The sequence below is a fragment of the Haliotis cracherodii genome, unplaced genomic scaffold (genome assembly GCF_022045235.1).
Source record: "Haliotis cracherodii isolate W230 unplaced genomic scaffold, xgHalCrac1.p SCAF_1, whole genome shotgun sequence".
Classification (NCBI taxonomy): Eukaryota; Metazoa; Mollusca; class Gastropoda; order Lepetellida; family Haliotidae; genus Haliotis; species Haliotis cracherodii.
This window is the reverse complement of record NW_027266264.1, coordinates 32250274-32276217: the sequence shown is the minus strand read 5'-3', so window position 1 is coordinate 32276217 and position 25944 is coordinate 32250274. Positions and strand designations below refer to the sequence as shown.

Below are 25944 nucleotides of genomic sequence, written 5' to 3'. Positions count from 1 at the left end.
ATTGCCGAGGATTGCATATATATATATTAGATGAGATGTGCACAATGAAATTTATGAAACAATATATGCAGTTATATCGTAAAATCTTGGTTGTGTTTTTTTTTTTTCCATGTCTGAAGTTAACCCTACTTTCAAAGTACAGTATATCACATGTAGGGTGTTTCTTTGAATTTCAACAGGGGATTATATATTTGGTTGGCCCCATGGAATAATTATGAAATTTATTTTTTGAGAATCACATTCACCTTTAATGTTGTACACTTCCAAGTCGTAAAAAGGCCATTGAAGATGGTCACTGAAATTCTCATAATAATTTAGATAATTATACGGTACGCTCAAGGTTCAAGGATTTGCATCTGTCTAGTATACAAAGGTATGAGGCCAACATAATATTATTGTTCCATTGTTTAATTCGAGTGACGTCAACTTTTCCTGATAAATTTGGTAAATATAATACCAAGATAAATATATTCAATTGCTGAATTCAATTTAAACTCTCCAAAGATTGATGCTTGATATTACTGCAGAAAAATATTCTGCCAGATATTTCCCTAAGAAAAAAAAATTCTGCCGGAAATTTCTGTAGAAAAAGGTCATTTAAAGCATCTCCAGATTAAACTATCCAATGATAGAACCTTATTTCTCCTGAATTTAAACAATCCTGCTAAATATTACTGCAGAAAAAAATTCTGCCAGAAATTTCTGTAGAAAAAAAAAAATTCTGCCAGAAATTTCTGTAGAAAAAAAAAATACTGCCAGAAATTTCTGCAGAAAAAAAAAATTCTGCCAGAAATTTCTGCAGTAATGCATTTCCTGAGCCAATTTTTGAGCTTGTAAACATGTGTACACACTGGGACACACATTATTTGGATTCGTCTCCTCGAGATCTTTCCAATGATATAAAACATGTTTTTGTAGCTCGCTTCCTTCTGTGTGGTCAAGTTCGGACTCCTGGCCATTCCTAAGTTGTCCCGCCCTGCCTTATATCGTTGTCGCACATGCTTATTTATATACTATGTCTTCCAGTGGTCAGAATTCGCTCGGAATTGAGCAGAGATTGTTGAGTTTCAAGTTACAAAATGACATTCCAGTAACAGAATCGGTGCTGGTCCTTAAGCAGAGGGGCCTTGGGATGGTGTATCTTTAAGACAGATAACGGAGATCATATTACCAAGCAAAACTCCTGTGTAACAAAGTATATACATCTGTGTGCTACCTGTAGGACAGGACATGCGTACGCTTTTCACGAACAAATGTTGTCCTAACTGATTTATTTTAAGTGATCTCTCCATTACAGCTATTTCTCCTTTTACGCCCAACGGAATTTGTTTCGTCGGATAAGCGAGACTGGTTGTTCACTAGCATTGACGTTATATTCCATTTGGGCGTAAAATCGTATTGTTGGGGTCTCACTTCAGAAAATTCTATCCGTCTCTTACAAGTAACGCCAGCAATGGTTCAATGCCCCCCAAGTGAGTGAGTGGGTGAGTATGGTTTGATAGGTACTCCACAAATGTACCACATACACTATGGTGTACCCTAGCGTGGCAATACTAACGGCGCTGAAATGAAGGGGTTTAAAGGAAACAGCACACTAGGTATACTACCCACACGATTGACATAACGTGACCGATTAACCCGATTTCGTGCATTGTAAAAACAAACAGTGCCGTACATGCATTGCCGAGCTAATCTACACTAGAGTACATAGGTAGGTAATTGGGGTACTTTTCTGTAGTGCCTGCGCCGTCAACGATCTCAACAACGTTGTGTATAATCGATAGTGTTATTAAGTGTATCAAACAGAAAACCGCTCTTGTACGCATGTCATACAGGACAACTTAATTATACATATTACCTTTAAGAGTGATAATGACGTGTATCGATCAGCGACAAGGTGCCGCCATTTTTAGTTTCGAAGTGACATTTTCATGTCATGCATTTTGCTGTTTAACTTGAACGCTTTAAAATGAAAGTTTGATAATGAGAAAGTGTGCGTGATCCTCGGTCTATTACCTAGCACAGACGGGGCGGTCAGGTAGCCTCGTGGTTAAAGCGTTCGCTTTTCACGCTGTAGACTCGTGTTCGATTCCCGACATTGGTACAATGTGTGAAACCCATTTCTAGTGTCCCCGCCGTGATATTGCTGGAATATTGCTAAAAGCGGCGTAAAACCAAACTCACTCACTTACTCCTAGCCTAAACCCTTAATTATGTGTGCCGTGTAATCATTTTTCGCCGTGTGTTCAGCTGAGATATTTTCTGTATCTTAATATGATTATCGTAAGTACTACAGTCTATGCATAATGAAAAATGGTCTTTGGACGACTTGAATCAGCTTGGTAATTGAGGCAAATTGTACTAAGACAATACATGTGACAGATGCAGTAAGATTACACTGGTCGATGCTGAAGAGACACCTCCATGCATACGTTCCTCATAAAATCCAAGCTGATTAAAGACGATATATCGTTAAATGTTAAAACTGACTACATAGATTCATTGTTCATATTCTAGTCGATATATTTATTGTTCTTCCATTTGACGAGAAATCACTAGCCAACTGAGAGAGTCGTCGTCACACTGATTGGTATTCAGATAAGAAAAAACACTTTGTTACAAGTTACAAATGTCTTCTATTAAGTAATGAAATTAACGCGAAAAGTTGTGACACTTTATTGACCGTTCGATAAGATTCAGCAAATGAATTGGGACAGAGACGGACATTCCGTAAAATAAGAGGTCGGCTAATTACTACATTATCTAGTAATGACGAAAGAAAGGCCGGAAAAATTCATCATCAGAAATATTGCTTAAAGCGGCGTAAAACCCGACTCACTCACTCACTCACTTGCTCACTATTATCTGCGAATATGTGATATATGTGGATAAAAGGGGCTACGAATCAGAAGCGTCCCTCAGGGACACCAGCCTCTCTGGCCCTGACCCCTCACGTGTAGAGGGTCAGCGTGCACGGTCGGGATCAGCTGACGCACTGATGCAATCGCTGAACAAAGATCTGAGGACATCCCATTACGGGTCACGTCAGAACGACCTTTCATCCAACCAATCAAAGCGTCGTTTACCAGATCATGAAAGTGACAGTCGGAATGCGCTTTCTCATCATGCAACCTCGAAAACGTTAACATGGGGTATTCCGAACGAGTTACGGTACGTACGACTGATTCCGTCAAAAATTATCGTAAACTAGTATCTCTCGCTTCCGTGAGTCAAACATTTGAAGGGAAGAGGCGTTGCACAGTACATGAGAAGTACTGTCATACAATCTCAACCATATATTAGACATTCCGCAATGTTCGTTTGTTCAGTTTTCAAAAAAAAAATCAAGCGTTGTCTGAAATGGAAGTCGCCATGTTGAAGTGAGTACCGTAAATCTCGAGAAAGCTGCTTTCTAACTGGCTGTTTGTCATTTCAGTGGTCGGTCAAAGTTCGCGAAAGGTTGTTGTGACATGACCCGTAATGGGATGTCCTCAGATCTTTGTTCAGCGGCAGCGAGGACTTAGATCTGATTTTAATGAGATTGCCTTACAGCATGGACGGTAGTTCTACCCAAGAGGCCCCATGATTGTCACCGCACCCCAATACTGCATGTTCTGACATTCGCCACAAAGCGCCTTACTGCGTGGACGGTATGTCTACCCAAGAAACCCCATGATTGTCACCGCACCCCAATACTGCATGTTCTGACATTCGCCACAAAGCGCCTTACTGCGTGGACGGTAGGTCTACCCAAGAAACCCCCGATGGCCACCGCACGCCAACACTGCATGTTCTGACATTCGCCACAAAGCGCCTTACTTTATGGACGGTAGGTCTACCCAAGATACTCCCCGATGGCCACCGCACCGCAACACTGCATGTTCGGACATTCGCCACAAAGCGCCGTACTGCATGGACGGTAGGTCTACCCAAGAAACCCCCGATGGCCACCGCACGCCAAAACTGCATGTTCTGACATTCGCCACAAAGCGCCTTACTTCATGGACGGTAGGTCTACCCTGCATTACGTTCAGCATACAAAGACGTGGTTTATTGGCAATGTTTAACTTTCACACACATCACATATTTGTTGAGTTTAAACATGTTTGTCGTTCTAAGTTTGTCTGTTTAATCCTGAATTTGCACACAAAAGGGTTTTTTTCTGTCTGTTTGTAAGGTTTATTTAATACTGACATTTCATTCCAGATGACGATCCGGTTATTCAAATACGAAAGATATTTACTTTTACCGTAGGCTAATGGATTTCAAGTTCTATCGGCACTTTGACATAAGTATATGACATAATAGTTACACCTAGTGACAGTACAGGATGACTCTCAAGCTAAATACATTCTGATAACCATTATTTATTTAAAATAAACAAGAAAAATAACAAATCGTGTTTTACGAGTATAACATGGAAAATGACGTGCTGCAGGCTCTATTTAAGCAATAAGAACAATCAGATAAAACTCGAAGTCCCGATGATCATGGAAAACACGTCAAGATATCCGTTGTTCGAGACAAGCGGAGCTGATATTTAGACCCTAGCGTCGAAAAGGGTTCAGCCGGGACTATTAAGTTAACTGATAAATCTACTCGAGGAGTCACTGGCGTCTTGAGGCCCTTTCACACAGGGCTACGACCTTCGTGCCAGGACGCTCAATGGTCGCCTAAACCAAGAAAATCGTGTTTCTTTATAACTGCAACCACAATGAAACACTGCAGGTACAAGCCCTCTATTTATAGGCAGACTGAAGAGGCACTACAGGTAGCTCAAAGGAGGCAGGAAAGAGGCAGAAGCATTGCCATGGTGTCTCAGGGGTTGCCGTGGTCGTCGAATGGAGATACGGCTTTGGCCACAGTCATCGTTCAATGCACGCTGTTGGTCGCCCAAAAGAGGCTTAAGGGAGGCAAGAAGTATCGCCCAGATTAACGGGAATATATTTCAGCATAAAGCATCAATAACCTAACGACCATTGGGCGACCACTGAGCCTTCCTTCTGGAACAACGGCAATGCTTCTGCCTCCCTTGAGCCACTTTTGAGCAACCAACCTCCTCGGCAACCTTTGGGCGACTGTTTTGAACATGTTAAAAAAATCACGGCGACCATGGCGTCCATGGCGATGTCTAAACCTTCTGTGTACCACCATGGAACGACCTAGGCAACCACTCTGTCTCCTATGAGCCTCCAACAACGACCTGGCAAATTCTATGGTCGCACACGGGATGCACAACGATCGCCATCCTGTGTAAAGGCCCCATAAGATAAACTGTATTGCATTGTACTGAAGTAATTATGTTAATATTTATTTTGTTTTGAGGGTTGCTGTAAGTGTGTATATACGTACCCCTTGAGAATGAGTGCCCCGATGATAGCACCTATTGTCTGAGCCACGACGTACAGGAACGCCCTCAACACGGAGATGTTCATGGACACTGCCATGGCGATAGAGACGGCGGGGTTGATGTGGCCGCCGGACACGTGACCAAACATCTGGATCATTGCCATGATGGCTAGGCCGAACGCAAGGGATATCTGGGGGGGAAATAATAATAATAATAATAATAATAATAATTAAAGCTGCAAGCAGCAATGGCGGGCTCCAAGAAACACTGTGCCCAAACGTCCATGTTCGAATCCTCAAAGGGTTTCCTTGAACCAAATCCGTCAAATGTAGGCACCACTTGCAGGGTATCGTCGCAAGGAAAATGGCGTGTGCCAGGGTGTCCAGGTCTGTTCTAAAACCATTTCCGACCTCGAACATGTTCGAATCCATAAAAGGTTGGCTTGTGCCAACTCTGTCAAAAGATAGTCACCGGAAATCGCCGCTACGAAATTGGCGTGTTCCAGGGGTGTCCCAAATATAAATCAAATATTACCACCAAGCGGTGTTACTTTTAGCATACAACCAATAACAATAAATGAGATGCATATGGCACACTAACTTCATGTAAACTTGCAATAGTTTCTGTGGAGAACCTTACAAGATATGATCTTTAAAGCAAAATTTCGTTGAAAAAAATGACCAAAATCAAAATTCAATATGGCTGCAACTAAAAAAGATATCCCAAATCGGCTATTAACGTTTGATGTGTTGTGTATGGAGACAATTATCAGAAAGTTTGAAAGCATTTCATTCAGTGGATTCAAAGTTGTTTGAATTTGAAGACAGGTACCCCAAAACACTATGAAAACCTTGAATCCAATATGGCTGCCAAACCACGTGACCAATGACCAAAGTCAAAGAACATAAAATGTCAAGCAGCTCAAGCAGCAGATACATGCTAGGCTTCAAAGTAATAAGATAAGCGGTTGTGGAGCAATAGGACGAAATACATCTTCAAAATATTCTGTTCTTTTAGTTATCTGCCCTTGGCCTTTCCGCCTACGGCCTTGGGTTTTTGGCGGGCACTAGTACCCATCGGTCCTCATACACACACAAAATTTGAACAAAATCGAGCCAGTGGTTATTTTTCTAGCTCTGGTACAAAAATCAGCGGAATAATAATAATATTAAATCAAACGCTAACACTGGGACTCTTCAGCCTTTCGGCTTGGTGACTCTTTAACAGGCTGTAACTTCTTTGTCAGTTGGGCTCCAGTCAAACAGATTAGCGTTCTGCGTTCGTCCGGGTCCTGGGTTCCTGTCGCATTGCTGAGATAAAGTGCTAAACCTGTTTCCCACCTCTTTCATATATTCGAATCCTCAAAGGGTTTACCTGTACCAACGCCGTCAAATGTAAAGAACCTCTGGTGAGACATCACCACTACTAAATTGACATGTGCCTGGGTGTCCCAGGATGATTTTACCAATTTCCAACTTCGACCATGTTCGAATCCTCAAATGGTTTATTTGTACCAACGCCATCAAATGTAAGGAACCGCTTGCGAGACATCACCACATTTGTCCCAGTGTGTTCTTAACCCAAGTTTGACTTCGACCATGTTCGAATCCGCATATGGTTTGTTTGTACCAACGCCATCAAATGTAAGGAACCGCTTGTGAGACATCACCACATGTGTCCCAGTGTGTTCTTGACCCATGTTTGACTTCGACCATGTTCGAATCCGCATATGGTTTGGTTGCACCAACGCCGTCAAATGTAATAAACCGCTTGTGAGACATCACCACATGTGTCCCAGTGTGTTCTTAACCCATGTTTTACTTCGACCATGTTCGATTCTGCATATGGTTTGCTTGTACCAACTCCCGTCAAAAGATTGTCACCGTTTTCAGGACACTGCCGCTACCAAATTGGCGTGTGCCACAGTTTCCCAGATTGTACTTAACCCATTTCCGACCTCGACCATATTCTAATCCACAAATGGTTTGCTTTTAATAACGCCGTCAAAAGTAAGGTACCATAGCAATTGGCAATTGAGAAATGAAGAACCAAGTCAGCGAGTCTGACCACCCGATCCGATCAGTCGCCTCATGTGACAAGCTTACTGTAGTTGCCTCTTGAGACAAGCATCGGTTGAAAAAGGCCAATTCTAACCCTGATCATCAAGGGTAGTACACATAATACTGAAAAGACTGTGGAGAACGCTTGGGTATCTGCAAAGCCAGTGAATGGAGGTTTATGGTAGATTTATGAGGCGCTTCCTTCAGTATTTGTACTCAAGTCTAATTTTTTACTAAAATCAAATAATACCACCAAGCGATGGAGCTTTCAGTATGCAACCCAGAAATAAAATTAGGTACATATAGTATTAAAACTTTATGCAAACGTTCAATAGTTTCTGTTAAGAACCTTAGAAGCTATGATCTTAAAAGTAACATTTCGGTGAAAAAAATGATCAAAATCAAAATCCAATATGTCCGCAACTAAAAAAGATATCTAAAATCGGCTATTAACGTTTGATGTGTTATGTATGGAGACAAGTATCAGAAAGTTTGAAAGCATTTCATGCAGTGGACTCAAAGTTGTTTGCATTTGAAGACAGGTACCCAAAAGACACTGTAAAAACCTTGAATCCAATATGGCTGCCAAACCACGTTACCAATGACAAAAGCCAAAGAACAAAAAATGTCAAGCAGCTCAAGCAGCAGATACATGCAAGGTTTCAAAGTAATCGGATAAGCGGTTGCCGAGCAATAGGTCGAAATACATCTTTAAAAAAATTTGGTTTTTTGGTTATCTGCCCTTGGCCTTTGGGCCTACGGCCTTGGGTTTTTGGCGGGCACTAGTACCCAACGGTCTACATACACACACAAAATTTGAACAGAATCGAGCCAGTGGTTATTTTGCTAGGTCTGGTACAAAAATCGGCGGAATAATAAATAATAAATAATAATAATAATAATAATAATAAATCGAACGATTTCAATAGGGCTCTACAGCCTTTCGGCTTGGAGCCCTAATAATAAATCGAACGATTTCAATAGGGCTCTACAGCCTTTCGGCTTGGAGCCCTAATAATAAATAATAATAAATCGAACGATTACAATAGGGCTCTACAGCCTTTCGGCTTGGAGCCCTAATAAATCGAAAGATATCAACAGGACAACAGGATGACAATAATAAACTGGACAATCCCAATCTACACACGAAATTTGGTCGAAATCGGACCAGTAGTTTCCGAGTTACAAGTGTCCAAAGGTCTGCTATTCAGAGGTCTGCTGAACGGCAGCTTGTGGCAGGGTGACAGGCAGGGTGGTAGGGTGGCAGGCAGGGTGACAGGCCGACAGGCCGGGTGGCAGGCACTTTGTGACAGGGGGTCAAATAGTCCGGGAGAAGAATGAGCGTAGCTCCTTTGTCCATTGAGCTACGGTCAAACGGATTAGCTTTCTGAGCTCGCCAGCACCCCGGCTTTCTGTCGCACTGCTCGGATAAAGTGCCGAACCCGAACCTGTTTCCGACCTCGTCCGTGTTCGAATCCCCAGATGGTTTGGTTGTACCGACGCCGTCAAAAGCAAGGAAACGCTTGCGAGACATCGCCGCTACGAAACCGACGTGTCCCAGAACGTCCCGTGATGTTCTACGCCCATTTCAGACGTCGCGCATGTTCGAATCCGCATAAGGTTTGCCTGTGCCAACGCCGTCAAACGTAAGGAACCGTTTGCGAGACATCACCGCATGTGTCCTAGTGAGTTCGTAACCCATTTCCGACCTCGAATCCTCATGTTCGAATCCTGAAAGGGTTTGCTTGTCCCAACTCATGCAAAAGATAGTCACCGTTTGCAGGACATCACCGCTACGAAACTGACGTGTGCCAGAGTCAACCAGAATGTTCTAAACCCATTTACCACCCAGACAATGTTCGAATCCCGATAATCGCCTCTTAAGACAAGCATGGGTTGCCGAAGACCAATTCTAACCCCGATCTTCAAGGGCAGCATACATACTGCAAAAGACACTTGACGGTCAAAGGGAAATAACCCTAGGTTTTCTGAGCGATATGTTCGGTATTTTGTCAATATTACCACCAAGCGGTGTTACTTTTAGCATGCAGCCAAGAACAAAAGATGAGATACATGTGCCCGACTAACTTCATGTAAACTTTCAATAGTTTCTGTGGAGAACCTCACAAGATGTGATCTTTATATAAAGGAAAAATTCGGTGAAAGAAATCATCAAAATCAAAATCAAACAGAGCCGTCACTAAGACAGATATCCAAAAACGGCTAACAGAGTTTGGTGTGTTATGTGTGGAGACAATTCTCAGAAAGTTTGAAAGCATTTCATGCAGTGGATTCAGAGGAGATAGTATTTGAAGACAGGTACCCAAAAAACCCTGTGAAAACCTTGAATCCAATATGGCAGCAACTAAAAAAGATATCCCAAATCGGCTAACAGAGTTTGATGTGATATGCATGGAGACAGTACTCAGAAAGTTTGGATGCATTTCATGCATTGGATTCAGAGGAGATAGGATTTGAAGACGGGTACCCCCAAAACCCTGTAAAAACTTTGAATCCAATATGGCTGCCAAAGCACGTGACCAATGACCAAGATCAAAGAACAGAAAATGTTAAGCACCCGAAGCAGCAGACATGTGTAAAGTTTGAAAGTAATCGGACAAGCGGTTGCGGAGCAATAAGGCGAAATATATCTTCAAAAAATACTTGTTTTTCAGTTATCTGCCCTTGGCCATTGGGCCTACGGCCTTGGGTTTTTTGTGGTATCTGGTACCTAACAACTTGCACACACACACAAAATTTGAACAAAATCGAGCCAGTGGTTAAACTGCTATCTCTGGAACAAAAAACGGCGGAATAATAAATAATAATAATAATAAATTAAAGCTGCAAGCAGCAATGGCGGGCTCCAAGTAACACTGTGCCCAAACGTCCATGTTCGAATCCTCAAAGGGTTTCCTTGAACCAAATCCATCAAATGTAGGCACCACTTGCAGGGTATCGTCGCAAGGAAATTGGTGTGTGCCAGGGTGTCCAGGTCAGTTCTCAAACCATTACCGACCTCGAACATGTTCGAATCCATAAGAGGTTGGCTTGTGCCAACTCTCTCAAAAGATAGTCACCCGAAATCGCCGCTACGAAATTGGCGTGTTCCAGGGGTGTCCCAAACATTAATCAAATATTACCACCAAGCAGTGTTACTTTTTGCATACAACCAATAACAATAAATGAGATGCATATGGCACACTAACTTCATGTAAACTTGCAATAGTTTCTGTGGAGAACCTTACAAGATATGATCTTTAAAGCAAAATTTCGTTGAAAAAAATGATCGAAATCAAAATTCAATACGGCCGTAACTAAAAGAGATATCCAAAATCGGCTATTAACGTTTGCTGTGTTATGTATGGAGACAATTATCAGAAAGTTTGAAAGCATTTCATGCAGTGGACTCAAAGTTGTTTGCATTTGATGACAGGTACCCAAAAGACACTGTGGAAACCTTGAATCCAAAATGGCTGCCAAACCACGTAACCAATGACCAAAGTCAAAGAACAAAAAATGTCAAGCAGCTCAAGCAGCAGATACATGCAAGGTTTCAAAGTAATCGGATAAGCGGTTGCGGAGCAATAGGGCGAAAAACATCTTCCAAATATTATGTTCTTTTAGTTATCTGCCCTTGGCCTTTGGGCCTACAGCCTTGGGTTTATGGCGGGCACTAGTACCTCAGGGTCTACATACACACACTAAATTTGAACGAAATCGAGCCAGTGGATATTTTTCTAGCTCTGGTACAAAAATCGGCGGAATAATAATAATATTAAATCAAACGCTACAAGGGGACTCTAGAGCCTTTCGGCTTGGTGACTTTAACAGGCTGTAACTTCTTTGTCAGTTGGGCTCCAGTCAAACGGATTAGCGTTCTGCGTTCGTCCGGGCCCCGGATTCCTGTCGCATTGCTGAGATAAAGTGCTAAACCTGTTTCCCACCTCGTTCATAAATTCGAATCCTCAAAGGGTTTACCTGTACCAACACCGTCAAATGTAAAGAACCTCTTATGAGACATCACCAATACTAAATTGACATGTGCCTGGGTGTCCCTGGATGTTTTAACCAATTTCCAACTTCGACCATGTTCGAATCCTCAAATGGTTTGTTTGTACCAACGCCATCAAATGTAAGGAACTGCTTGCAAGACATCAGCACGTGTGTCTTAAAGTGTTCTTAACCCATGTTTGACTTCGACCATGTTCGAATCCGCATATGGTTTGCTTGTACCAACGCCGTCAAATGTAATAAACCGCTTGTGGGACATCACCACACGTGTCCTAGGGTGTTCTTACCCCAAATTTGACTTCGACCATGTTCGAATCCCCATATGGTTTGCTTGTACCAACGCCATCAAATGTAATGAACCGCTTGTGAGACATCACAACAAGTGTCCCAGTGTGTTCTTAACCAATGTTTGACTTCGACCATGTTCGAATCCGCATATGGTTTGCTTGTACCAACTCCGTCAAAAGATAGTCACCGTTTGCAGGACATTACCGCTACCAAATTGGCGTGTGCCACAGTTTCTCAGAGTGTACTAAACCAATTTCCGACCTCGACCATATTCTAATCAGCAAATGGTTTGCTTTAAACAACGCCGTCAAAAATAAGGTACCCTAGCAATTGGCAATTGAGAAATGAACAATCAAGCCAGCGAGTCTGACCACCCGATGCGATTAGTCGCCTCCTGTGACTAGCATAGTTGCCTCTTGAGACAAGCATCGGTTGAAAAAGGCCAATTCTAATCCTGGTCGTCAAGGGTAGTACACATAATACTGAACAAGACTGTGGAGAACGCTTGCAAAGCCAGTGAATGGGGGTGTATGGTAGATTTATGAGGCGCTTCCTTCAGTATTTGTACTCAAGTCTGATTTTTTTACTTAAATCAAATAATACCACACCAAGCAGTGGTGCTTTCAGTATGCAAACCAGAACAAAATGAGCTACATATAGTCTCAAAGCTTCATGCAAACTTTCAATAGTTTATGTTAAGAACCTTACAAGCTATGATCTTAAAAGTAAACTTTCGGTGAAAAAAATGATCAAAATCAAAATCCAATATTGCCGCAACTAAAAAAGATATCGGAAAATGGCTATGCTGATTTGTTGTGTTCTGTATGGAGACAATTCTCAAAAAGTTTGAAAGCATTTCGTGCAGTGGATTCAGAGGAGATAGTATTTGAAGACAGGTACCCCAAAAACCCTGTGAAAACCTTGAATCCAATATAGCTGCCAAACCACGTGATCAATGACCAAAGTCAAAGAACAAAAAATATGAAAGAACTGAAGCAGCAGATACATGCAAGGTTTCAAAGTAATCGGATAAGCGGTTGCGGAGCAATAGGGCGAAATACACCTTCAAAAAATTCTTGTTTTTCAGTTATCTGCCCTTGGCCTTTAGGCCTACGGCCTTGGGCTTTTGGCGGGCACTAGTACCCAAGGGTCTTCAAACACACACAAAATTTGAACAAAATCGAGCTGGTGGTTATTTTGCTAGGGCAGGTACAAAAATCGGCGGAATAATAAATAATAATAATAATAATAATAATAAATAATAATAATAAATCGAACGATTACAATAGGGCTCTACAGCCTTTCGGCTTGGAGCCCTAATAATAATAATAAATCGAACGATTTCAATAGGGCTCTACAGCTTTTCGGCTTGGAGCCCTAATAATAAATCGAACGATTTCAATAGGGCTCTACAGCCTTTCGGCTTGGAGCCCTAATAATAATAAATCGAACGATTACAATAGGGCTCTACAGCCTTTCGGCTTGGAGCCCTAATAAATCGAAAGATATCAACAGGACAACAGGATGACAATAATAAACTGGACAATCCCAATCTACACACGAAATTTGGTCGAAATCGGACCAGTAGTTTCCGAGTTACAAGTGTCCAAAGGTCTGCTATTCAGAGGTCTGCTGAACGGCAGCTTGTGGCAGGGTGACAGGCAGGGTGGTAGGGTGGCAGGCAGGGTGACAGGCCGACAGGCCGGGTGGCAGGCACTTTGTGACAGGGGGTCAAATAGTCCGGGAGAAGAATGAGCGTAGCTCCTTTGTCCATTGAGCTACGGTCAAACGGATTAGCTTTCTGAGCTCGCCAGCACCCCGGCTTTCTGTCGCACTGCTCGGATAAAGTGCCGAACCCGAACCTGTTTCCGACCTCGTCCGTGTTCGAATCCCCAGATGGTTTGGTTGTACCGACGCCGTCAAAAGCAAGGAAACGCTTGCGAGACATCGCCGCTACGAAACCGACGTGTCCCAGAACGTCCCGTGATGTTCTACGCCCATTTCAGACGTCGCGCATGTTCGAATCCGCATAAGGTTTGCCTGTGCCAACGCCGTCAAACGTAAGGAACCGTTTGCGAGACATCACCGCATGTGTCCTAGTGAGTTCGTAACCCATTTCCGACCTCGAATCCTCATGTTCGAATCCTGAAAGGGTTTGCTTGTCCCAACTCATGCAAAAGATAGTCACCGTTTGCAGGACATCACCGCTACGAAACTGACGTGTGCCAGAGTCAACCAGAATGTTCTAAACCCATTTACCACCCAGACAATGTTCGAATCCCGATAATCGCCTCTTAAGACAAGCATGGGTTGCCGAAGACCAATTCTAACCCCGATCTTCAAGGGCAGCATACATACTGCAAAAGACACTTGACGGTCAAAGGGAAATAACCCTAGGTTTTCTGAGCGATATGTTCGGTATTTTGTCAATATTACCACCAAGCGGTGTTACTTTTAGCATGCAGCCAAGAACAAAAGATGAGATACATGTGCCCGACTAACTTCATGTAAACTTTCAATAGTTTCTGTGGAGAACCTCACAAGATGTGATCTTTATATAAAGGAAAAATTCGGTGAAAGAAATCATCAAAATCAAAATCAAACAGAGCCGTCACTAAGACAGATATCCAAAAACGGCTAACAGAGTTTGGTGTGTTATGTGTGGAGACAATTCTCAGAAAGTTTGAAAGCATTTCATGCAGTGGATTCAGAGGAGATAGTATTTGAAGACAGGTACCCAAAAAACCCTGTGAAAACCTTGAATCCAATATGGCAGCAACTAAAAAAGATATCCCAAATCGGCTAACAGAGTTTGATGTGATATGCATGGAGACAGTACTCAGAAAGTTTGGATGCATTTCATGCATTGGATTCAGAGGAGATAGGATTTGAAGACGGGTACCCCCAAAACCCTGTAAAAACTTTGAATCCAATATGGCTGCCAAAGCACGTGACCAATGACCAAGATCAAAGAACAGAAAATGTTAAGCACCCGAAGCAGCAGACATGTGTAAAGTTTGAAAGTAATCGGACAAGCGGTTGCGGAGCAATAAGGCGAAATATATCTTCAAAAAATACTTGTTTTTCAGTTATCTGCCCTTGGCCATTGGGCCTACGGCCTTGGGTTTTTTGTGGTATCTGGTACCTAACAACTTGCACACACACACAAAATTTGAACAAAATCGAGCCAGTGGTTAAACTGCTATCTCTGGAACAAAAAACGGCGGAATAATAAATAATAATAATAATAAATTAAAGCTGCAAGCAGCAATGGCGGGCTCCAAGTAACACTGTGCCCAAACGTCCATGTTCGAATCCTCAAAGGGTTTCCTTGAACCAAATCCATCAAATGTAGGCACCACTTGCAGGGTATCGTCGCAAGGAAATTGGTGTGTGCCAGGGTGTCCAGGTCAGTTCTCAAACCATTACCGACCTCGAACATGTTCGAATCCATAAGAGGTTGGCTTGTGCCAACTCTCTCAAAAGATAGTCACCCGAAATCGCCGCTACGAAATTGGCGTGTTCCAGGGGTGTCCCAAACATTAATCAAATATTACCACCAAGCAGTGTTACTTTTTGCATACAACCAATAACAATAAATGAGATGCATATGGCACACTAACTTCATGTAAACTTGCAATAGTTTCTGTGGAGAACCTTACAAGATATGATCTTTAAAGCAAAATTTCGTTGAAAAAAATGATCGAAATCAAAATTCAATACGGCCGTAACTAAAAGAGATATCCAAAATCGGCTATTAACGTTTGCTGTGTTATGTATGGAGACAATTATCAGAAAGTTTGAAAGCATTTCATGCAGTGGACTCAAAGTTGTTTGCATTTGATGACAGGTACCCAAAAGACACTGTGGAAACCTTGAATCCAAAATGGCTGCCAAACCACGTAACCAATGACCAAAGTCAAAGAACAAAAAATGTCAAGCAGCTCAAGCAGCAGATACATGCAAGGTTTCAAAGTAATCGGATAAGCGGTTGCGGAGCAATAGGGCGAAAAACATCTTCCAAATATTATGTTCTTTTAGTTATCTGCCCTTGGCCTTTGGGCCTACAGCCTTGGGTTTATGGCGGGCACTAGTACCTCAGGGTCTACATACACACACTAAATTTGAACGAAATCGAGCCAGTGGATATTTTTCTAGCTCTGGTACAAAAATCGGCGGAATAATAATAATATTAAATCAAACGCTACAAGGGGACTCTAGAGCCTTTCGGCTTGGTGACTTTAACAGGCTGTAACTTCTTTGTCAGTTGGGCTCCAGTCAAACGGATTAGCGTTCTGCGTTCGTCCGGGCCCCGGATTCCTGTCGCATTGCTGAGATAAAGTGCTAAACCTGTTTCCCACCTCGTTCATAAATTCGAATCCTCAAAGGGTTTACCTGTACCAACACCGTCAAATGTAAAGAACCTCTTATGAGACATCACCAATACTAAATTGACATGTGCCTGGGTGTCCCTGGATGTTTTAACCAATTTCCAACTTCGACCATGTTCGAATCCTCAAATGGTTTGTTTGTACCAACGCCATCAAATGTAAGGAACTGCTTGCAAGACATCAGCACGTGTGTCTTAAAGTGTTCTTAACCCATGTTTGACTTCGACCATGTTCGAATCCGCATATGGTTTGCTTGTACCAACGCCGTCAAATGTAATAAACCGCTTGTGGGACATCACCACACGTGTCCTAGGGTGTTCTTACCCCAAATTTGACTTCGACCATGTTCGAATCCCCATATGGTTTGCTTGTACCAACGCCATCAAATGTAATGAACCGCTTGTGAGACATCACAACAAGTGTCCCAGTGTGTTCTTAACCAATGTTTGACTTCGACCATGTTCGAATCCGCATATGGTTTGCTTGTACCAACTCCGTCAAAAGATAGTCACCGTTTGCAGGACATTACCGCTACCAAATTGGCGTGTGCCACAGTTTCTCAGAGTGTACTAAACCAATTTCCGACCTCGACCATATTCTAATCAGCAAATGGTTTGCTTTAAACAACGCCGTCAAAAATAAGGTACCCTAGCAATTGGCAATTGAGAAATGAACAATCAAGCCAGCGAGTCTGACCACCCGATGCGATTAGTCGCCTCCTGTGACTAGCATAGTTGCCTCTTGAGACAAGCATCGGTTGAAAAAGGCCAATTCTAATCCTGGTCGTCAAGGGTAGTACACATAATACTGAACAAGACTGTGGAGAACGCTTGCAAAGCCAGTGAATGGGGGTGTATGGTAGATTTATGAGGCGCTTCCTTCAGTATTTGTACTCAAGTCTGATTTTTTTACTTAAATCAAATAATACCACACCAAGCAGTGGTGCTTTCAGTATGCAAACCAGAACAAAATGAGCTACATATAGTCTCAAAGCTTCATGCAAACTTTCAATAGTTTATGTTAAGAACCTTACAAGCTATGATCTTAAAAGTAAACTTTCGGTGAAAAAAATGATCAAAATCAAAATCCAATATTGCCGCAACTAAAAAAGATATCGGAAAATGGCTATGCTGATTTGTTGTGTTCTGTATGGAGACAATTCTCAAAAAGTTTGAAAGCATTTCGTGCAGTGGATTCAGAGGAGATAGTATTTGAAGACAGGTACCCCAAAAACCCTGTGAAAACCTTGAATCCAATATAGCTGCCAAACCACGTGATCAATGACCAAAGTCAAAGAACAAAAAATATGAAAGAACTGAAGCAGCAGATACATGCAAGGTTTCAAAGTAATCGGATAAGCGGTTGCGGAGCAATAGGGCGAAATACACCTTCAAAAAATTCTTGTTTTTCAGTTATCTGCCCTTGGCCTTTAGGCCTACGGCCTTGGGCTTTTGGCGGGCACTAGTACCCAAGGGTCTTCAAACACACACAAAATTTGAACAAAATCGAGCTGGTGGTTATTTTGCTAGGGCAGGTACAAAAATCGGCGGAATAATAAATAATAATAATAATAATAATAATAAATAATAATAATAAATCGAACGATTACAATAGGGCTCTACAGCCTTTCGGCTTGGAGCCCTAATAATAATAATAAATCGAACGATTTCAATAGGGCTCTACAGCTTTTCGGCTTGGAGCCCTAATAATAAATCGAACGATTTCAATAGGGCTCTACAGCCTTTCGGCTTGGAGCCCTAATAATAATAAATCGAACGATTACAATAGGGCTCTACAGCCTTTCGGCTTGGAGCCCTAATAAATCGAAAGATATCAACAGGACAACAGGATGACAATAATAAACTGGACAATCCCAATCTACACACGAAATTTGGTCGAAATCGGACCAGTAGTTTCCGAGTTACAAGTGTCCAAAGGTCTGCTATTCAGAGGTCTGCTGTACGGCAGCTTGTGGCAGGGTGACAGGCAGGGTGGTAGGGTGGCAGGCAGGGTGACAGGCCGACAGGCCGGGTGGCAGGCACTTTGTGACAGGGGGTCAAATAGTCCGGGAGAAGAATGAGCGTAGCTCCTTTGTCCATTGAGCTACGGTCAAACGGATTAGCTTTCTGAGCTCGCCAGCACCCCGGCTTTCTGTCGCACTGCTCGGATAAAGTGCCGAACCCGAACCTGTTTCCGACCTCGTCCGTGTTCGAATCCCCAGATGGTTTGGTTGTACCGACGCCGTCAAAAGCAAGGAAACGCTTGCGAGACATCGCCGCTACGAAACCGACGTGTCCCAGAACGTCCCGTGATGTTCTACGCCCATTTCAGACGTCGCGCATGTTCGAATCCGCATAAGGTTTGCCTGTGCCAACGCCGTCAAACGTAAGGAACCGTTTGCGAGACATCACCGCATGTGTCCTAGTGAGTTCGTAACCCATTTCCGACCTCGAATCCTCATGTTCGAATCCTGAAAGGGTTTGCTTGTCCCAACTCATGCAAAAGATAGTCACCGTTTGCAGGACATCACCGCTACGAAACTGACGTGTGCCAGAGTCAACCAGAATGTTCTAAACCCATTTACCACCCAGACAATGTTCGAATCCCGATAATCGCCTCTTAAGACAAGCATGGGTTGCCGAAGACCAATTCTAACCCCGATCTTCAAGGGCAGCATACATACTGCAAAAGACACTTGACGGTCAAAGGGAAATAACCCTAGGTTTTCTGAGCGATATGTTCGGTATTTTGTCAATATTACCACCAAGCGGTGTTACTTTTAGCATGCAGCCAAGAACAAAAGATGAGATACATGTGCCCGACTAACTTCATGTAAACTTTCAATAGTTTCTGTGGAGAACCTCACAAGATGTGATCTTTATATAAAGGAAAAATTCGGTGAAAGAAATCATCAAAATCAAAATCAAACAGAGCCGTCACTAAGACAGATATCCAAAAACGGCTAACAGAGTTTGGTGTGTTATGTGTGGAGACAATTCTCAGAAAGTTTGAAAGCATTTCATGCAGTGGATTCAGAGGAGATAGTATTTGAAGACAGGTACCCAAAAAACCCTGTGAAAACCTTGAATCCAATATGGCAGCAACTAAAAAAGATATCCCAAATCGGCTAACAGAGTTTGATGTGATATGCATGGAGACAGTACTCAGAAAGTTTGGATGCATTTCATGCATTGGATTCAGAGGAGATAGGATTTGAAGACGGGTACCCCCAAAACCCTGTAAAAACTTTGAATCCAATATGGCTGCCAAAGCACGTGACCAATGACCAAGATCAAAGAACAGAAAATGTTAAGCACCCGAAGCAGCAGACATGTGTAAAGTTTGAAAGTAATCGGACAAGCGGTTGCGGAGCAATAAGGCGAAATATATCTTCAAAAAATACTTGTTTTTCAGTTATCTGCCCTTGGCCATTGGGCCTACGGCCTTGGGTTTTTTGTGGTATCTGGTACCTAACAACTTGCACACACACACAAAATTTGAACAAAATCGAGCCAGTGGTTAAACTGCTATCTCTGGAACAAAAAACGGCGGAATAATAAATAATAATAATAATAAATTAAAGCTGCAAGCAGCAATGGCGGGCTCCAAGTAACACTGTGCCCAAACGTCCATGTTCGAATCCTCAAAGGGTTTCCTTGAACCAAATCCATCAAATGTAGGCACCACTTGCAGGGTATCGTCGCAAGGAAATTGGTGTGTGCCAGGGTGTCCAGGTCAGTTCTCAAACCATTACCGACCTCGAACATGTTCGAATCCATAAGAGGTTGGCTTGTGCCAACTCTCTCAAAAGATAGTCACCCGAAATCGCCGCTACGAAATTGGCGTGTTCCAGGGGTGTCCCAAACATTAATCAAATATTACCACCAAGCAGTGTTACTTTTTGCATACAACCAATAACAATAAATGAGATGCATATGGCACACTAACTTCATGTAAACTTGCAATAGTTTCTGTGGAGAACCTTACAAGATATGATCTTTAAAGCAAAATTTCGTTGAAAAAAATGATCGAAATCAAAATTCAATACGGCCGTAACTAAAAGAGATATCCAAAATCGGCTATTAACGTTTGCTGTGTTATGTATGGAGACAATTATCAGAAAGTTTGAAAGCATTTCATGCAGTGGACTCAAAGTTGTTTGCATTTGATGACAGGTACCCAAAAGACACTGTGGAAACCTTGAATCCAAAATGGCTGCCAAACCACGTAACCAATGACCAAAGTCAAAGAACAAAAAATGTCAAGCAGCTCAAGCAGCAGATACATGCAAGGTTTCAAAGTAATCGGATAAGCGGTTGCGGAGCAATAGGGCGAAAAACATCTTCCAAATATTATGTTCTTTTAGTTATCTGCCCTTGGCCTTTGGGCCTACAGCCTTGGGTTTATGGCGGGCACTAGTACCTCAGGGTCTACATACACACACTAAATTTGAACGAAATCGAGCCAGTGGATATTTTTCTAGCTCTGGTACAAAAATCGGCGGAATAATAATAATATTAAATCAAACGCTACAAGGGGACTCTAGAGCCTTTCGGCTTGGTGACTTTAACAGGCTGTAACTTCTTTGTCAGTTGGGCTCCAGTCAAACGGATTAGCGTTCTGCGTTCGTCCGGGCCCCGGATTCCTGTCGCATTGCTGAGATAAAGTGCTAAACCTGTTTCCCACCTCGTTCATAAATTCGAATCCTCAAAGGGTTTACCTGTACCAACACCGTCAAATGTAAAGAACCTCTTATGAGACATCACCAATACTAAATTGACATGTGCCTGGGTGTCCCTGGATGTTTTAACCAATTTCCAACTTCGACCATGTTCGAATCCTCAAATGGTTTGTTTGTACCAACGCCATCAAATGTAAGGAACTGCTTGCAAGACATCAGCACGTGTGTCTTAAAGTGTTCTTAACCCATGTTTGACTTCGACCATGTTCGAATCCGCATATGGTTTGCTTGTACCAACGCCGTCAAATGTAATAAACCGCTTGTGGGACATCACCACACGTGTCCTAGGGTGTTCTTACCCCAAATTTGACTTCGACCATGTTCGAATCCCCATATGGTTTGCTTGTACCAACGCCATCAAATGTAATGAACCGCTTGTGAGACATCACAACAAGTGTCCCAGTGTGTTCTTAACCAATGTTTGACTTCGACCATGTTCGAATCCGCATATGGTTTGCTTGTACCAACTCCGTCAAAAGATAGTCACCGTTTGCAGGACATTACCGCTACCAAATTGGCGTGTGCCACAGTTTCTCAGAGTGTACTAAACCAATTTCCGACCTCGACCATATTCTAATCAGCAAATGGTTTGCTTTAAACAACGCCGTCAAAAATAAGGTACCCTAGCAATTGGCAATTGAGAAATGAACAATCAAGCCAGCGAGTCTGACCACCCGATGCGATTAGTCGCCTCCTGTGACTAGCATAGTTGCCTCTTGAGACAAGCATCGGTTGAAAAAGGCCAATTCTAATCCTGGTCGTCAAGGGTAGTACACATAATACTGAACAAGACTGTGGAGAACGCTTGCAAAGCCAGTGAATGGGGGTGTATGGTAGATTTATGAGGCGCTTCCTTCAGTATTTGTACTCAAGTCTGATTTTTTTACTTAAATCAAATAATACCACACCAAGCAGTGGTGCTTTCAGTATGCAAACCAGAACAAAATGAGCTACATATAGTCTCAAAGCTTCATGCAAACTTTCAATAGTTTATGTTAAGAACCTTACAAGCTATGATCTTAAAAGTAAACTTTCGGTGAAAAAAATGATCAAAATCAAAATCCAATATTGCCGCAACTAAAAAAGATATCGGAAAATGGCTATGCTGATTTGTTGTGTTCTGTATGGAGACAATTCTCAAAAAGTTTGAAAGCATTTCGTGCAGTGGATTCAGAGGAGATAGTATTTGAAGACAGGTACCCCAAAAACCCTGTGAAAACCTTGAATCCAATATAGCTGCCAAACCACGTGATCAATGACCAAAGTCAAAGAACAAAAAATATGAAAGAACTGAAGCAGCAGATACATGCAAGGTTTCAAAGTAATCGGATAAGCGGTTGCGGAGCAATAGGGCGAAATACACCTTCAAAAAATTCTTGTTTTTCAGTTATCTGCCCTTGGCCTTTAGGCCTACGGCCTTGGGCTTTTGGCGGGCACTAGTACCCAAGGGTCTTCAAACACACACAAAATTTGAACAAAATCGAGCTGGTGGTTATTTTGCTAGGGCAGGTACAAAAATCGGCGGAATAATAAATAATAATAATAATAATAATAATAAATAATAATAATAAATCGAACGATTACAATAGGGCTCTACAGCCTTTCGGCTTGGAGCCCTAATAATAATAATAAATCGAACGATTTCAATAGGGCTCTACAGCTTTTCGGCTTGGAGCCCTAATAATAAATCGAACGATTTCAATAGGGCTCTACAGCCTTTCGGCTTGGAGCCCTAATAATAATAAATCGAACGATTACAATAGGGCTCTACAGCCTTTCGGCTTGGAGCCCTAATAAATCGAAAGATATCAACAGGACAACAGGATGACAATAATAAACTGGACAATCCCAATCTACACACGAAATTTGGTCGAAATCGGACCAGTAGTTTCCGAGTTACAAGTGTCCAAAGGTCTGCTATTCAGAGGTCTGCTGTACGGCAGCTTGTGGCAGGGTGACAGGCAGGGTGGTAGGGTGGCAGGCAGGGTGACAGGCCGACAGGCCGGGTGGCAGGCACTTTGTGACAGGGGGTCAAATAGTCCGGGAGAAGAATGAGCGTAGCTCCTTTGTCCATTGAGCTACGGTCAAACGGATTAGCTTTCTGAGCTCGCCAGCACCCCGGCTTTCTGTCGCACTGCTCGGATAAAGTGCCGAACCCGAACCTGTTTTCGACCTCGTCCGTGTTCGAATCCCCAGATGGTTTGGTTGTACCGACGCCGTCAAAAGCAAGGAAACGCTTGCGAGACATCGCCGCCACGAAACCGACGTGTCCCAGAACGTCCCGTGATGTTCTACGCCCATTTCAGACGTCGCGCATGTTCGAATCCGCATAAGGTTTGCCTGTGCCAACGCCGTCAAACGTAAGGAACCGTTTGCGAGACATCACCGCATGTGTCCTAGTGAGTTCGTAACCCATTTCCGACCTCGAATCCTCATGTTCGAATCCTGAAAGGGTTTGCTTGTCCCAACTCATGCAAAAGATAGTCACCGTTTGCAGGACATCACCGCTACGAAACTGACGTGTGCCAGAGTCAACCAGAATGTTCTAAACCCATTTACCACCCAGACAATGTTCGAATCCCGATAATCGCCTCTTAAGACAAGCATGGGTTGCCGAAGACCAATTCTAACCCCGATCTTCAAGGGCAGCATACATACTGCAAAAGACACTTGACGGTCAAAGGGAAATAACCCTAGGTTTTCTGAGCGATATGTTCGGTATTTTGTCAATATTACCACCAAGCGGTGTTACTTTTAGCATGCAGCCAAGAACAAAAGATGAGATACATGTGCCCGACTAACTTCATGTAAACTTTCAATAGTTTCTGTGGAGAACCTCACAAGATGTGATCTTTATATAAAGGAAAAATTCGGTGAAAGAAATCATCAAAATCAAAATCAAACAGAGCCGTCACTAAGACAGATATCCAAAAACGGCTAACAGAGTTTGGTGTGTTATGTGTGGAGACAATTCTCAGAAAGTTTGAAAGCATTTCATGCAGTGGATTCAGAGGAGATAGTATTTGAAGACAGGTACCCAAAAAACCCTGTGAAAACCTTGAATCCAATATGGCAGCAACTAAAAAAGATATCCCAAATCGGCTAACAGAGTTTGATGTGATATGCATGGAGACAGTACTCAGAAAGTTTGGATGCATTTCATGCATTGGATTCAGAGGAGATAGGATTTGAAGACGGGTACCCCCAAAACCCTGTAAAAACTTTGAATCCAATATGGCTGCCAAAGCACGTGACCAATGACCAAGATCAAAGAACAGAAAATGTTAAGCACCCGAAGCAGCAGACATGTGTAAAGTTTGAAAGTAATCGGACAAGCGGTTGCGGAGCAATAAGGCGAAATATATCTTCAAAAAATACTTGTTTTTCAGTTATCTGCCCTTGGCCATTGGGCCTACGGCCTTGGGTTTTTTGTGGTATCTGGTACCTAACAACTTGCACACACACACAAAATTTGAACAAAATCGAGCCAGTGGTTAAACTGCTATCTCTGGAACAAAAAACGGCGGAATAATAAATAATAATAATAATAAATTAAAGCTGCAAGCAGCAATGGCGGGCTCCAAGTAACACTGTGCCCAAACGTCCATGTTCGAATCCTCAAAGGGTTTCCTTGAACCAAATCCATCAAATGTAGGCACCACTTGCAGGGTATCGTCGCAAGGAAATTGGTGTGTGCCAGGGTGTCCAGGTCAGTTCTCAAACCATTACCGACCTCGAACATGTTCGAATCCATAAGAGGTTGGCTTGTGCCAACTCTCTCAAAAGATAGTCACCCGAAATCGCCGCTACGAAATTGGCGTGTTCCAGGGGTGTCCCAAACATTAATCAAATATTACCACCAAGCAGTGTTACTTTTTGCATACAACCAATAACAATAAATGAGATGCATATGGCACACTAACTTCATGTAAACTTGCAATAGTTTCTGTGGAGAACCTTACAAGATATGATCTTTAAAGCAAAATTTCGTTGAAAAAAATGATCGAAATCAAAATTCAATACGGCCGTAACTAAAAGAGATATCCAAAATCGGCTATTAACGTTTGCTGTGTTATGTATGGAGACAATTATCAGAAAGTTTGAAAGCATTTCATGCAGTGGACTCAAAGTTGTTTGCATTTGATGACAGGTACCCAAAAGACACTGTGGAAACCTTGAATCCAAAATGGCTGCCAAACCACGTAACCAATGACCAAAGTCAAAGAACAAAAAATGTCAAGCAGCTCAAGCAGCAGATACATGCAAGGTTTCAAAGTAATCGGATAAGCGGTTGCGGAGCAATAGGGCGAAAAACATCTTCCAAATATTATGTTCTTTTAGTTATCTGCCCTTGGCCTTTGGGCCTACAGCCTTGGGTTTATGGCGGGCACTAGTACCTCAGGGTCTACATACACACACTAAATTTGAACGAAATCGAGCCAGTGGATATTTTTCTAGCTCTGGTACAAAAATCGGCGGAATAATAATAATATTAAATCAAACGCTACAAGGGGACTCTAGAGCCTTTCGGCTTGGTGACTTTAACAGGCTGTAACTTCTTTGTCAGTTGGGCTCCAGTCAAACGGATTAGCGTTCTGCGTTCGTCCGGGCCCCGGATTCCTGTCGCATTGCTGAGATAAAGTGCTAAACCTGTTTCCCACCTCGTTCATAAATTCGAATCCTCAAAGGGTTTACCTGTACCAACACCGTCAAATGTAAAGAACCTCTTATGAGACATCACCAATACTAAATTGACATGTGCCTGGGTGTCCCTGGATGTTTTAACCAATTTCCAACTTCGACCATGTTCGAATCCTCAAATGGTTTGTTTGTACCAACGCCATCAAATGTAAGGAACTGCTTGCAAGACATCAGCACGTGTGTCTTAAAGTGTTCTTAACCCATGTTTGACTTCGACCATGTTCGAATCCGCATATGGTTTGCTTGTACCAACGCCGTCAAATGTAATAAACCGCTTGTGGGACATCACCACACGTGTCCTAGGGTGTTCTTACCCCAAATTTGACTTCGACCATGTTCGAATCCCCATATGGTTTGCTTGTACCAACGCCATCAAATGTAATGAACCGCTTGTGAGAC

The 25944-nt window shown here is 42.6% G+C and overlaps 1 protein-coding gene across 1 annotated transcript in view; it reads right to left on the bottom strand.

Annotated features, from left to right (window-relative positions):
* Positions 1 to 25944, bottom strand: part of LOC139476029 (aquaporin-4-like) — a 170932-nt gene that overhangs the window by 22591 nt on the left and 122397 nt on the right. The window contains exon 2 of the mRNA XM_071259273.1: positions 5353 to 5540. Coding sequence (XP_071115374.1) covers positions 5353 to 5540 — 188 coding nt within the window. The remainder of the gene's footprint in view (positions 1 to 5352; positions 5541 to 25944) is intronic.